This window comes from Pseudochaenichthys georgianus, chromosome 9 (assembly GCF_902827115.2).
Source record: "Pseudochaenichthys georgianus chromosome 9, fPseGeo1.2, whole genome shotgun sequence".
NCBI lineage: Eukaryota > Metazoa > Chordata > Actinopteri > Perciformes > Channichthyidae > Pseudochaenichthys > Pseudochaenichthys georgianus.
The window spans coordinates 6,874,923-6,889,016 of record NC_047511.1 but is presented as its reverse complement, the minus strand read 5'-3'; the positions used below and the strand labels follow the sequence as shown (position 1 = coordinate 6,889,016).

Below are 14,094 nucleotides of genomic sequence, written 5' to 3'. Positions count from 1 at the left end.
TGAGTATTCCCACACCCGCCCGGCGCCTCACACCTTGAGCAACTCCGGAGAAGAATAGAGTCCAACCCCTATCCAGAAGTAAGGTTCCAGAGCCGACGCTGTGCGTAGAGGTGAGCCCAACCAGATCCAACTGGTAACGCTCCACCTCCCGCACAAGCTCCGGGTCCTTCCCCCCCAGAGAGGTGACGTTCCACGTCCCCAAAGCCAGCTTCTGTCGCCCGGGTCTGGTCCGTCGAGACCCTCCGCTTTCACTGCCACCCTTCTGGCAGCACACCCGACCCCATCGCTGTTTTACGTAGGTGGTGGGCCCGCGGGATGGAGAAGCGGAGGTGTTGCCCACGTTGCCTTTTCGGGCTGAGCCCGGCCAGGCTCCGTAGCAAGCCTGGCCACCAGAAGCTCGTCGACAAGTCCTCCTTCTGGGCCTGGCTCCAGAAAGGGACCCCGGGCTTCCTCCGGGCCAGGTATCCTCACTTCTTGTTGTTTCTTTCATGAGGTCTTTTGAACCAATCTTAGTCTGGCCCCTTGCCTGAGACCAATTTGCCATGGAAGACCCTACCAAGAACACAAGGTTCCAGACAACACAGCCCCCAGGTTCATCAGGGCACACAATCCTCTCTACCACGGTAAGGTGCTGGTTCTTCAGAGAGGTGCTGGTTCTTCAGAGAAAAAGATATATTTTCAACATATATTTGCCATTTATTGTCTTGCTTTCCTACAATGCGCCTGACCATGCATGGGGCTGCTATTCATTCGAACAATCTTGCTGGCCTATATTATTATTATTATTATTATTAGGATACTATACGTTTATACAAAGAGAAAAGAATGTCACGATCTCACGTTTTCTGGCCACAGTAGTTGATTTAGAGAATTTTACATCTGGAAGTAAGTATTCTCTCTAATGTCGATTGATTTTACAGTGATATCTGCAGTACTCATCAACTCAAAAACACCAGATTGTACCTGCTAATTACACAACATTGATTGGTTTAATTTGTTTGCAATGTTTTTGTGTTTTTCCCCTTCGAATCGGACAAACAAATAGTTTTTTCGGAGTTTAGGATGGCTGAAGACACTACACTACCCATAATCCTCAGCTATCGTTTGGGACGACACCAGTCCGCTTTGCTCAACAAACCCCGTGATTAGCCCTCAAGCTCTGTGATTGGATGTTGGAGTGGCAGTGCACCTAGGTTATTCTATATGAAAAAAGTGTTTCGTGAAAGATAAAATCATACTTTATTCCGCTAGTGCTTGCTTTACTCTTTGAAAGTCATCACATAAATGCATTATAATAAATTGTTCAGCTGCATTAAATATTACACATCTGCCGTAGTTCTGCCAAGAGATTGGATCTTAAATATTAAGAGTACATACATAATAGGGGGAATGTAGAAGGTCAAATATAGAATTATAGAATAGAAAATATCAAGAAGATACTTTAAGTGATCTCTACAATAAAACAGTTTAGTGCAGGATGTCCGAAGATATTAATATGAGGATGTGCAAAACAGACAAACTAATTAGGCTTTATTAAAACATTAAATAATACTTTAAGTTAAGGTCTTCTTTTAAATAAGAAAAATCTTTGGGGGTATCTAGAGATACATATTAAGCCTGACAAAGTACTTTATCTAATATATTGCATAGTTTGTTTTGGGACTTGACAATCAACTCTCCTGCAATGTCTAAGAGTCGGGAGGAGCTGATAATTTATTCCGGGAAATTACTCTGACCTACTAATTGACCTAACCGAAGTTATTGAGTCTATGTAAGTTTACTGCTTGGCTCAGATCCACCAACGTCAGCAAGATCTCACCTCTATTAACTCCTGAAGAACCCGGTTCAATTAACTGCTGTTTCAATTCAGACGACTCTCTTAAATCTGTTTAAGCGATCCCGAAGGATTTTGATATCAGCAAATGAGGTGTGGCCCTGCCTAAGTGTGAGTGTGGCAGGGTGCAATCTTACCTTTGAAGCAGGAGAGGAGAGCGCTGATGTCTTTTAAGTTGTCCCAGTCCAAAAGGTGGGATCAGTTTATTTGAAGAAAAATAGGTCCAAACTAATACAGGGTTTTTACCTTCTCTCTTTACAACATTATAATCATACTAAACCTATCAGGCTGTGATCATGTTCTAATATGAAACTTTAACTCACAGTTTTACATTTATTACCATAAATTGTAATTTCAACTGCCCAATTCAGTTGTGATTTTTATAGAATTTTAGAGGTCTTACCTCATAAAAGACCAGTGTTAATAAAAAGCACATTCAAACTTTCATTCAACAAATCAGTTAATTTTCTCATTTTGACATTCGTATACTTCAACTAGTCCTGCTTGAATTCGGAGGACCTGTCCTCACAGGTGGCAGGGTACTAACTTTCAACAAACATCAATTCATTCCACTCATTTCACAAAGAAATTCACTCATCTTTCAACAAAGAAATTCGAGAGATATTTACCAAGTTTGAGAGAACCTTACCGAGAGCAAAAACCCCCCCTCTCTCTCAGCTTTCTCCCTGAAGCATTTTCATTGTGGGTTATACAAGAATATAATTGATTATATTTGATTGATTTGATATTCATCCTAATATGGAGATCTCAACACCCTCTTTTTAAAACGCAAAGTTATCAAAACAGCAACAAATAAAATTGTAAACATACATACATATTCAAAACCCATCAAGAAGCATTTTCATTATGGGTTTATACCAGAATATGATTGATTATATTTGATTATAACTAACTTTTGTTTTAAGTATTCATCCTAATATGGAGATCTCAACAAATGTTAACTATGTTGAAGCACTTATTTTAACTGATATTATACATATTAATTATACTCTTATAAGATGTATGTAGATAGTATAAGAAATGTGACGAATATGACAGTTTAATGGTGGAGGTATACACACATATTGATAGATGTCTTGTAATGCACTGTTGAGGAACCTGCAAAGTGTTTAATTCATTGCATAACTACACTGTAGTTGTGTATATGATATGTCAATAAACATTTGAACATCTTGAAATCTTGAAAGGGATGTGCAAAATAGCAATTATATAGAGTTTTTAATTAACCATTAGTAGAGAATAACGAGTAATGAATATACTTTATAGGGATCTGCAGATACATGTGTAGTCTTCTCAAGCACCAACTATCAAATATCTCTCCTGATTGTTGGCACTTGACAATCACCTTCCCTGAATTTTGCTCATTTCACATCATTAATCAGAATCTGCATAGTAACTAAAATAAATGTAGTGGAGTAAAAATACCAGGTTAACCTCAATAAATTGCATGTTGTACATGCTGCTGTAATGAAAACATTTCCCAACTTGGGATCAATAAAGTATATCTTATCTTATCTTAAGATGATCGATGACGACTGCCATATTTGCAAAATTTGCCTCTGAACCTTGAAAAGTACTATTTCCAGGCTTATCAATTAACAACAGGAGGGGTCACAGACATAATTAAATAAAGCTCTTCTGACCTTAGCTGTCATGTGGGTATATATTAATGCTGAACATTTTCGACACAAGCAATTTTCACCCATTTATTAATTATATGTTTAAAATGTGATAACACCAATGTGTTTCCCCTCCCCTAAACCTCCAGGGGTGTACACAGTTTAATACTGGCAAATTATGGGAAATACGAAAACGTCTTCTAAAACTACAATTCCCAGTAGAGAGCCGCCATAGAACATGTTGCGAAACACACAAAGAGCCAGCATGTGTAGTTCTGGGGGGTGGGGTGGGGGTGGACTTGTTCGAATCCTGTTTTGGATAGTGTGCCGTCGATGGGCTTCATTCCATTTCAAAGTGCTGTTTGACGCTCGGTGTAACCATGGTGCACTGCCACTCCAACATCCAATCACAGAGCTTGAGGACTAATCACCGGGTTTGTCAAGCAAAGCGGACTGGTGTAGTCCCAAACGATAGCTGAGGATTATGGGTAGTGTAGTGTCTTCGGCCATCATAAACTCCGAAAAAACTATTTGTTTCTCCGAATCGAAGGGGAAAAACACACAAGTATTGTACACAATTCAAACTAATCAATGTTGTGTAATTAAAAGGTATAATCTGGTGTTTTTGAGTTGATGAGTAATCCAGATATCACTGTAAAATCAATCGACAGTAGAGATAATACTTACTTCCGGATGTAAAATTCTCAAAAACAACTACTGTGGCCAGAAAACGTGAGATCGTAACATTCTTTTCTATTCGAATTAATAGCAGCCCCGTGCATGATGGGGCGCATTGTAGGAAAGCAAGACAATAAATGGCAAATATATGGAGAAAATAAACATATTTGAGTTACGTCCAAAACAAACGTAATGTGGTAGAAAATACGTTACTAGCTTAACATAATTGAGAATGCGTGGGAACGTAATTTTGAGGAGACAGGGTTGACTGTAAAGATGAGGGGACCGAGCACCGAGCCTTGGGGGACACCGTGGTTAACAGAGAGGTAGGAGGAGCTACAGCCAGCGTAGGTCACAAATCGTGTCCGGTGAGAGAGGTATGAGTGGAAGAAGGAGAGGGCGGAGTCGGTAAGGCCAAAATGTCCAGACAGGAGGGTGAGGAGGATATCATGACAATGATGTCGAAGGGTGCAGAGAGTAGAATCAGTTTACTGATGTGGCCTGAGTACTAGGAACAGTGCTATATGCTGAATATGCAGCCGATATTAAGCAAAGTCAAAAACCTGCTAAGGCCGACTAGCATTAAGTAGTTTTATCATATTGACTTGATGGGGGGGGTTCATTTTTATTTAGGTTGCAAAATTCTCTCTGCTACTCTCTCTCTCTCTCTCTCTCTCTTTCTCTCTCACGCACGCACGCACGCACACACACACACACACACACACACACACACACACACACACACACACACAGTAAACACACTACCACATTTAAGTTTATTCTCACAACCTCACAAAATATGTGTTTCTAGAGGCTTTGTTCTATCATTACCACATGCAGGGCTATTTGGTTAGCTAGTATAGCAAGTGGCTGGCTCAAAGTAAACACAGAAATGACTTTCTGCCTGCTGTTTGTTCTTAACAATGGAAGGTTAAACAATATATTGCGATGGTTACTTGTCTTTAAAAGCCTATTGCCACTTAAAGGTAAAGGTTTTGTATCCACATTGTGTCAGGATAAATGCAACCCTTACTTTTTAAGTCAGCTCTTCCCAGGAGAATTGTATGATCCCTTTGCCTGCTTTCTGGTATGGCTGCCTTGTTTATTTGTATTAACACGTATTCTAATCTATAGCGAACATGGAAAAAAATGTGTATTGAGTCTAGGGAGTTTGAACCTATCATTTCTTGAACCATTCAGTAGCACTGACTGACCCAACGGCTGCTTCATGCTCAGTCAGCCAGAAGCATGGAAGAAAGCATGAAATCATAAAGAGAAAATAACCTACTAAACAGTCTTTGAGTGAAAAACTTCTAGTATCTCCGGTAAATCTTCACTTTGATACAAATAAAATAAACTTACTTACTGATTATATCTTTAGTAAAAAAACACTTCTCAGTGCAGCATGCATGCAAGGACATGGACACAATTAAAAGTAACATTAAAATAAAAAGCTCATACAGTATTGCAGACATCAAACATAATCATGTGAAATCAGGGCAACAGAGTGGATGCTACACATTTATATCTATCACAGGAGCAGACATGTCTGCACAGGTGTCTTAGTTTGTACCTCCATTCACCCAAATGCAGTATCTGCAACTTAACATATCAAACCAAGACAGGTACAAATCATATATTCCTTCATGTCTAATAAATGAATACCACATAAAGCATCTCCCATCTTATTAGGCTAACCATACAAGCCCCTGAACATGCAGAGAAGTCTATACATGTTATCGTGTATACAGGGGAAGCAGCTAAACATATTTTAGCCAATTAAAACATAAAAACTCATGATAAATTATAGTCTGTTTTAATGAGTACAACAAGTCCTTATAGTAGTGTGTCAGGTCAAACTGAACACATTTCTTGAACAGTAACCAAATGACCTATTTATTCTTTTACTTTATATGAAGGTTTTCACAGCTGATGCAAAGCATTGGGACAGTGAATCTACCAACAGTGAAAATGTTAGTTCTCAAGTGGGATGCTTAAAAAAGATAACAGCACTATAGTTCTAAAGGCATTCAAGTTCTGATGGCAGCCTCCAAGCGGTGCCTTCATCCATAACATTCATCTGTTTGCAACTTACAAATTATTTATCTAATATATCATATTCAAATTACTTGTACTTGACTCTTCTTGCACTATTTCTATTTTATTTGTATTTACTTGCACTATTTTATCTGTTTAATATGTTGCACTGTTGGAGGAGCCTGTGACCTCAGTTTTTCATTGACATATCTACACGGAAGCTATGTACAAATTACACAATAAATGCCTTGAATCTTGAATCTCCCTGAGCTCAGTCACAGCAGAGGGTCGCAGGATGAGGAGGGGGGCTGGAAGGTCACATCCGAAGACTTTCCAGATCAACCTGATCTCACCAGAATGCGTGACTCCACCACGACTCCTTAACACCACAATGCGTGGTGGAGTCACGAACTTTGTTACATTTACGTGTCGGCACCACGCAAACAACCCCAATGTAAAGTGAATGAGGCTCTTTTGTCGTGGTGCACACACGCATTTCTACAACGTCCCGCAGTGAGCTTTTATTCTATACAACGTTTTTTTAAATCTACTTTATAGCTTGTAGTAACTCATGGGAGGCTTCTTTTATTTTATTTGTATTCATAATAATTTTTATTTTTCGTCAGAATGTAAAAATTACATTAGTTACGAATTTGTGTTCTCAAAAAACTGTGCATTGTGTGTAATGCAACTGTGATTTTTATTAAATTAGTTAGTTTTTAAGAAAGGCCAGAGCTTCAGCTGTGTCAAATAGATTGTTCCCTTTAGTTAACGTTATCTAAAAGATAATGATTAACGTTTTTTAAAAGAACATTATATTCCGATTTGATCCTGTCCCCTTTATTGTATTACGGAGAGCAATGTGAGCATCCATTCCCATTGGATAACGGAGGATTTTACACCCGGAAGTAAGTATTCTCCTTACTGTCGATTGATTTTACAGTGATATCTGAACTACTCATCGACTAAAAAACACCAGATTATCCTTGTTAATTACACAACATTGATTGGTTTGAATTGTGAACAATGCTTTTGTATTTTCCCCCTACAATTCGGAGAAACAAAGATGTTTTTGGACGGCAGAAGACACTACACTACCCAGAATCCTCAGCTATCGTTTGGGACTACACCATGTGCTTAGCTTGACAAACCCCGTGATCAGTCCTCAAGCTCTTTGATTGGTTGACCTCCAACTGCATTACATATAAAAAAAGGTTTCGTAAAAGAGAATATCATACTTTATTCAGCAGTGCTTGCTTTACTCTTTGAAAGTCATCACATGAATGCATTGTAATAAATGGTTTGGCTGCATTAAATATTTCTTTATTTATCTACAGAGATTGGGCTCAGAATAGACCGGAAACTATTCTTTTACCGTTCTGTTTTAATTTCACAATAAAGTTAGTAGTCATATTTTGTTTTGATATTATTGTTTTTTATTAACTTCTAGACCGCTGGGTCATGTTAAGACCATCTTTTCTGTGTTGCTATGGGGTTTTTCCATCGCTTTTGTGTTACAAATATCAAAACAATAACAAAATAATATTCGTCGTAAACTAAACCAGAAACAGCAGTATATTTTATTTTGTTAACACTGTAAACTTTACAGCTTTTTAACCCAAACCACCTACTGGTTAAAGCACGTTATTACACGTTTAGAGTAATTGCAATGCAGCAAGATTGTGTTGCTTTTAACGACTGTTTAAAATGCCTTTTTCTTAATGTCTTTCATTTTTGTAAAGCACTTTTGAATGTGTTATATTTTATGAAAACATTTAAATATTAAGAGTACATACAAAATAGTGGGAAAGTAGAAGGGCAATGATATAAATATAGAATAGAAAATATCAAGAAGATACTCAAATGATATCTAGAATAAAATAGTTTAGTGCCTGATAGGAGGATGTGCTAACTAATAAGGCTTTAATTAAACATTAAAGAATACTTTAGGTTAAGGTCTTCATTTAAATAGGAAAACAGCTTTGGGGGTATCTATCTACAGATAAATATTAAGCCGACAAAGTCTAAATTGCATGGTTTGTTTTGGAACTTGACAATCAACTTTCCTGCAATGTTAACTATGTTGAAGCACTTATTTTAACTGATATTATACACATTAATTATAATCTTATGTATGTAGATAGTATAAGAAATGTGCAGAATACGACAGTGTAATGGTGGAGGTACACACACATTGATAGATGTCTTGTAATGCACTGTTGAGGAACCTGTGACCCAAGTTGTTCATTCATTGCATAACTACACTATTGTGTATATGATATGTCAATAAACCTTTGAACATCTTGAAATCTTGAAAGGGATGTGCAAAATAGCAATTATATACAGTCTTTAATGAACTATTAGAGAATAATGAGTAATGAATATGCTTTAAACGGATCTGCAGATAAATATTTAGTCTTCTCAAGCACCAACTATCAAATATCTCGCCTGATTGTTGGCACTTGACAATCACCTTCACTGAATTTCACTCAGGTGTAACTAAAGTCTGATTTAAGGGTTGTTTATATTTCACATTATTAATCCAAATCTGTAAAGTAACTAAAATAAATGTAGTGGAGTAAAAATACCAGGTTAACCTTAAAGAAAGCCCTCAGGATTATAAAATACCCCCATCACCCCAGCCACAAACGGTTCTGTCTGCTGCCGTCTGGCAGGCGGTACCGCAGCATCCGGACTAAATCCACCAGACACGGAGACAGCTTCATGGAGGAGCCTGTGACCTAAGGGGGGGGGGGTAGGACACGTTCGATTCCTGTTTTGAATAGTGTGCCGTCGATGGGTTTCATTCCATTTCAAAGTCCTTTTTGACGCTCTGTGTAAACTTCACACACTGCCACTCCAACATCCAATCACAGAGGTTGAGGACTGATCACGGGGTTTGTCAAGCTAAGCACATGGTGTAGTCCCAAACGATAGCTGAGGATTCTGGGTAGTGTAGTGTCTTCGGCCATCCTAAAACTCCGAAAAAACATTTGTTTCTCCGAATCGAAGGGGGAAAATACAAAAGCATTGCACACAATTCAAACCAATCAATGTTGTGTAATTAACAAGGATAATCTGGTGTTTTTTAGTCGATGAGTAGTGCAGATATCACTGTAAAATCAATCGACAGTAAGGAGAATAGGCTACTTACTTCCGGGTGTAAAATTCTCCGTTATCCAATGGGAATGGACGCTCGTAATACAATACAGAGGACATGATCATTATCTTTTAAATAACGTTAACTGAAGGGAACAATCTATTGGACACAGCTGAAGCTCTGGCCTTCCTTAAAAACTAACTAATTTAATAAAAATCACAGTTGCATTACACACAATGCACTGTTTTTTGAGAACACAAATTCGTAACTAATGTAATTTTTACATTCTGAAGAAAAATAAAAATTATTATGAATAAAAATAAAATAAAAGAAGCCTCCCGTGAGTTACTACACGCTATAAAGTAGATTTTAAAAACGTTTTATAGAATAAAAGCTCACTGCGGGACGTTGTAGAAATGCGTGTGTGCACCACGACAAAGGAGCCTCATTCACTTTACATTGGGGTTGTTTGCGTGGTGCCGACACGTAAATGTAACAAAGTTCGTGACTCCACCACGCATTGTGGTGTTAAGGAGTCGTGGTGGAGTCACGCATTCTGGTGAGATCAGGTTGTTCCAGATGCATGCTTTGGGATGTAGATAACTGTTCTTTGTGACCTCTGTTTCACTCACTCACATTTGTTCAATCTCTCAACCTGTCTCTCTTGTCAGCCTGCAGTATACAGAGGCGTGGGCCCCCCAGGTGCTCAGGTGTCTCTGGAGCAGCAGGCCTACATGCTGCTGACGGAGCCAGAGAGGCAGACCATGGTCTACTACCTGCAGGAGTACCAGGAGGGACACATAGGAGTGGAGCCGCTGACCATGGCTCTCTGTGAGCTTTTTAACACACATGCAAAGGTACTAAATTCATATATAGATCCATTCATTTTAGATTTTTGGAAAACTGTCTCTAAATTATGCGGCAATTTCATTCATGTATATGGTCATGTTACATTGGGAATATGTTTTTCTTTAAATGCCCAAGAAGTTGATATTCTCTGCTCTTTGAATTATTCGATAACATGCTGTAATCCATATTAAAGCACACAAAGCATGCTCTTATCTCAGCTTCTCTTCTTCTCTGCTCCAGCTGTCCATGCTGGCAGACGTGAGAAGTCTGGTGGCCCCCCTGGACCTGGAGCTGTACGACAGGCTGGTGTTGCATCGTGAGAGAGAAGCCCACCAGGCCTGGCATGGAGGTCCGGGGGTCCTGCATCCTCAGGGCTACTGGAACCAGTATGCAGGACACGGCCACCCTGCTATGGTAGGTCCATTATCCCACATTACATTACATCAATACTGTGGCATGTTAAAATTTGAGCATAAAAATCACAACCTGCTTACATGTTTATCTTACATCGCTGCTAACCAAATCTTCTGATAAAAATACTAGTGAAAATGATGTGAAGATACCTCATTGAATACAGAATCGAAACTTTAAAAAGTTGTTAAACAAGTGAGGCCTTTCTCAATATTTTCCACACGAGTCCCCATGCAGTCCAGATGCTTGGAAGTGTTCTTGCTCACCTGTGAGGTGGGGGTAGTATCCCATCATGCATTTTGCAAGTAGCATTTATACAGTATATTATCATTTTCAACCTTCAGCTATTACAGTGTCCCCAAATAATACTCATATTTATACAAGCATACTTATTCATTACTTAATTTTTACAAAATGAATGGTCACTTTTCTGAAATGTGAGGACCGTTAATACATGTGTGCTGTCATCATAATATGTGTGGTTATTCTATTACAACTCCTAATATAAGGCTAATTGGATTTAATTGACAGACACTTAGTTATTCTGCAACAAACATTACGTTTTATTGTTATGTTATATTTCATTTTCATAGATTGATATTTCTTTGCAGTTTGGCTTCATAGCAACACCACAGACCCAAACAAAGGCCTAAAAACCCATCTTTTGAACAGAGTCGTTTACTAGAACTTTAACCACCCATTTGTTGCCTTGACTGCCTAATGCTTTTAATGTTTTATATTCTTTTTTATTTTGTTGCTAACATTTGACTCTGTAAAACTTTGAGTTTTGTGCACTTATAAATCAAATTGATTATTATCATTATTATTATTACTATTATTATTATTAAATAGTTTCTGAGAACAAGAGGTATTTGGAGATGTGCATTAAAAAAATCTATAAACTGAAGCTTTAAAGTTAATTCCATCAGTGACTAATAAATAAACAGAAGACTAAAGAAAAACCTTAGTCCTGAGGCCTGTATTACGAAGCTGGTTCAACCTGACCTGGATATGTTTGAGTTAGCCGGTTGGCCTAATCCAAAACATACGTGCTCTCACTAAACGGTCCTACGACGCGGGTTATCAAGTGGATCGCTCAAGCCAGCCGTGTCCTATCTAGTTAGGTGCGCGTTCACATGAAAGGGGTGGTATCTGGAGCATTCGACCAATCACAAACATGGAGAAGCGTACTGACAGTGCAGTGTCATACTTCCTGAATGAAAAGTGAACTATAATATTAGACATATGAAGAAGTTAAACTTTAAACATCCATGACTTAAACACTTGATCCAGGATCAAAGCCACAGAGCTGCACCTGCAAGGTGAACACAGCTGGGAACAGAACAAGTGTTTGAATGCGTACATTAACAGGTTTATGATATCACTGCCCCGTCTAAGACACGATCTGACTTTAATTACATTTGTCTCGAGTGTTTCGTCAACTTATGTGTTGCTTAAAATAATACTTCTGCATACAGTATGTGACACTGTGAGTGTTGCACGGCCAGATACGGCTCAGCTGACTCAGATAAGGAGATATATGATACATTATGAAGTGATATGCCGCGGACTGTACTTAATGTACTCTGATCCGGTTACTTATGTTGTGGCAGATATTTAAGTAAGCTTTCTTAACGCTAATGTTATAATAGTCAGATTGCTCTGAAGATGGGAGGTGATATTCTATTCATGTTCACGTTCACACAGTCGGTGATTTTTGCCGGCCGTATTTCCTGCAACGGCAGCTTTTCTGTATTTCCTTTCTCCTGTAATATGACTTGATCGCTTTAAACTCTGCACACTGAGCTCTGATTGGTCAGCAGGCGGTGCTTTCTCTGAGTTGAGCTCTTAGCCTGCAACCTAACCTGGGGCCTATACTACGAATCAGGATTTTGGTTTAGCAAGCTAACTTCAGGGATTTCCGGTCCTACGAAGCTGGTTCACTTTTTAGCGGGCTACATAACCTATTCTGAACGCCTAGCCTGCACAGAGTTCTTCTTCTTCTTTGCTTTAATGGCGAATCGCTTCCACTTGGAGCATATCGCCACTATACTGTTGATTTATTTAATTTATAAACTGCCCATATTGTTCATGTAGAACAGTGTTCACGTAAGCCTGCACACATTGATTTTATTTTTCATTGAATGTAACCGTTTCAATAAGGATACATCTATTACAGGTTGAGGTAGAAACCATAGTGGAACAGCTGATAACAACTGTGTGCCAGAGATGTTCACAAGTCTTTTTTTGCAAGTCCAAGTCAAGTCTCAAGTCTTTGGTCACGAGTCCAAGTCAAGTCTCAAGTCTTTGTGGGGTGAGACTTGATCAAGTCTCAAGTCTTTGGTCACGAGTCCAAGTCAAGTCTCAAGTCTCTAACAAATAAAAGTCTCATGTCTCTTCTGGTTGTAATAAGCCTTCTATTGTCTGCTGCTATCCAGTCTGTTAAGAACACTGCACAGCTATATCTAAGAAATTCAAAGCATTTACTGTGTTATTATCACTCCTATATCTATTAGCATACAGTATCAGTACTGATTAGTTGTTTGTTATATGATCACTTTAAACAGGCTATTGCAATATGAGGAAAAACATCACACTTTAGCTAAATGCAAACAACTTATAAGCAAAACACTTCAGAATCAGAAATACGTCAAATACGTCTTTGTATCAACCGTATTGTTTAATTACACTGGGTCTCTAATGACATCTTTTAAGTCTACTATTAATAAACATATTCCTCTATCCTCTCACTCAAAGCCAGTGTCATGGTAACCTGATAAACCTGTAACATTAACGTTACGTGGTCAACAATAAACCTGTAACCTGCCTATAAACCCACAGATGTATTTATGTATGTAACTATGTATTTTTCTACGTTTAACGTTAGCCAGTAGATGGTGGCAGCGGAACGTAATGATTAACGTTACCGACCTTTTTTATGTCATGTCAAGAGTTGGATGTCAACGCCACTCAACGCAAACAAGTGTGACAAGAAATTCACTAATCTTTTCAAATATTCAGTTACAAAGCTAGCAGCAAGCTAAGTGAACATTACATAGCTGATGCTGAGCTAAACATGTTTGCTAACCGTCCATGCGTTAATGTGACTGACCTCTCCGGGTGACTTTTCAAGTGTCTGATGAAATTGGACGTTGTTGCGCCAGCATCCTTGATTTTGATATTGCAGACTTTGCAGTGTGCGCTCCTTTTGTTGGTGCCGCCGGCGTTTTGTTCGAAGTTTTTGTAGTTGAACCTAATTACAAGCGGTACAGCCGCAGGTGTGCCGCCGGTCACCATTGTGTTACTACGAGGTAGTAACAGAGGCGCGCACGTCTGCGTAATGAGCCCAGCTAAAATAACTGGATGGCCTACCTGCCTGTCAGCCTTCCATCTGGGCACACATTTCTCTCGTGCCCTCATTGGTCATGTGCGCGTTCGTGTGTGTTGGAGGAGGCGGGCTCTATAAGGAAGTAGCAGCCTCTAGCAGATTATCTCCGGTTGTGTATTTTCAAATTCTAGCGATCTCGAGCCGGTTTCTCTCAAAT

At 38.9% G+C, this 14,094-nt stretch overlaps 1 protein-coding gene across 1 annotated transcript in view; it reads left to right on the top strand.

The window, feature by feature from the left end:
- The first annotated feature begins 315 nt into the window (after positions 1-315).
- LOC117452173 (whirlin-like) overlaps positions 316-14,094 on the top strand; it is a 40,206-nt gene continuing 26,427 nt past the window's right edge. The window contains exons 1-4 of the mRNA XM_071204258.1: positions 316-461; positions 514-623; positions 9,968-10,146; positions 10,379-10,552. Coding sequence (XP_071060359.1) covers positions 316-461; positions 514-623; positions 9,968-10,146; positions 10,379-10,552 — 609 coding nt within the window. The remainder of the gene's footprint in view (positions 462-513; positions 624-9,967; positions 10,147-10,378; positions 10,553-14,094) is intronic.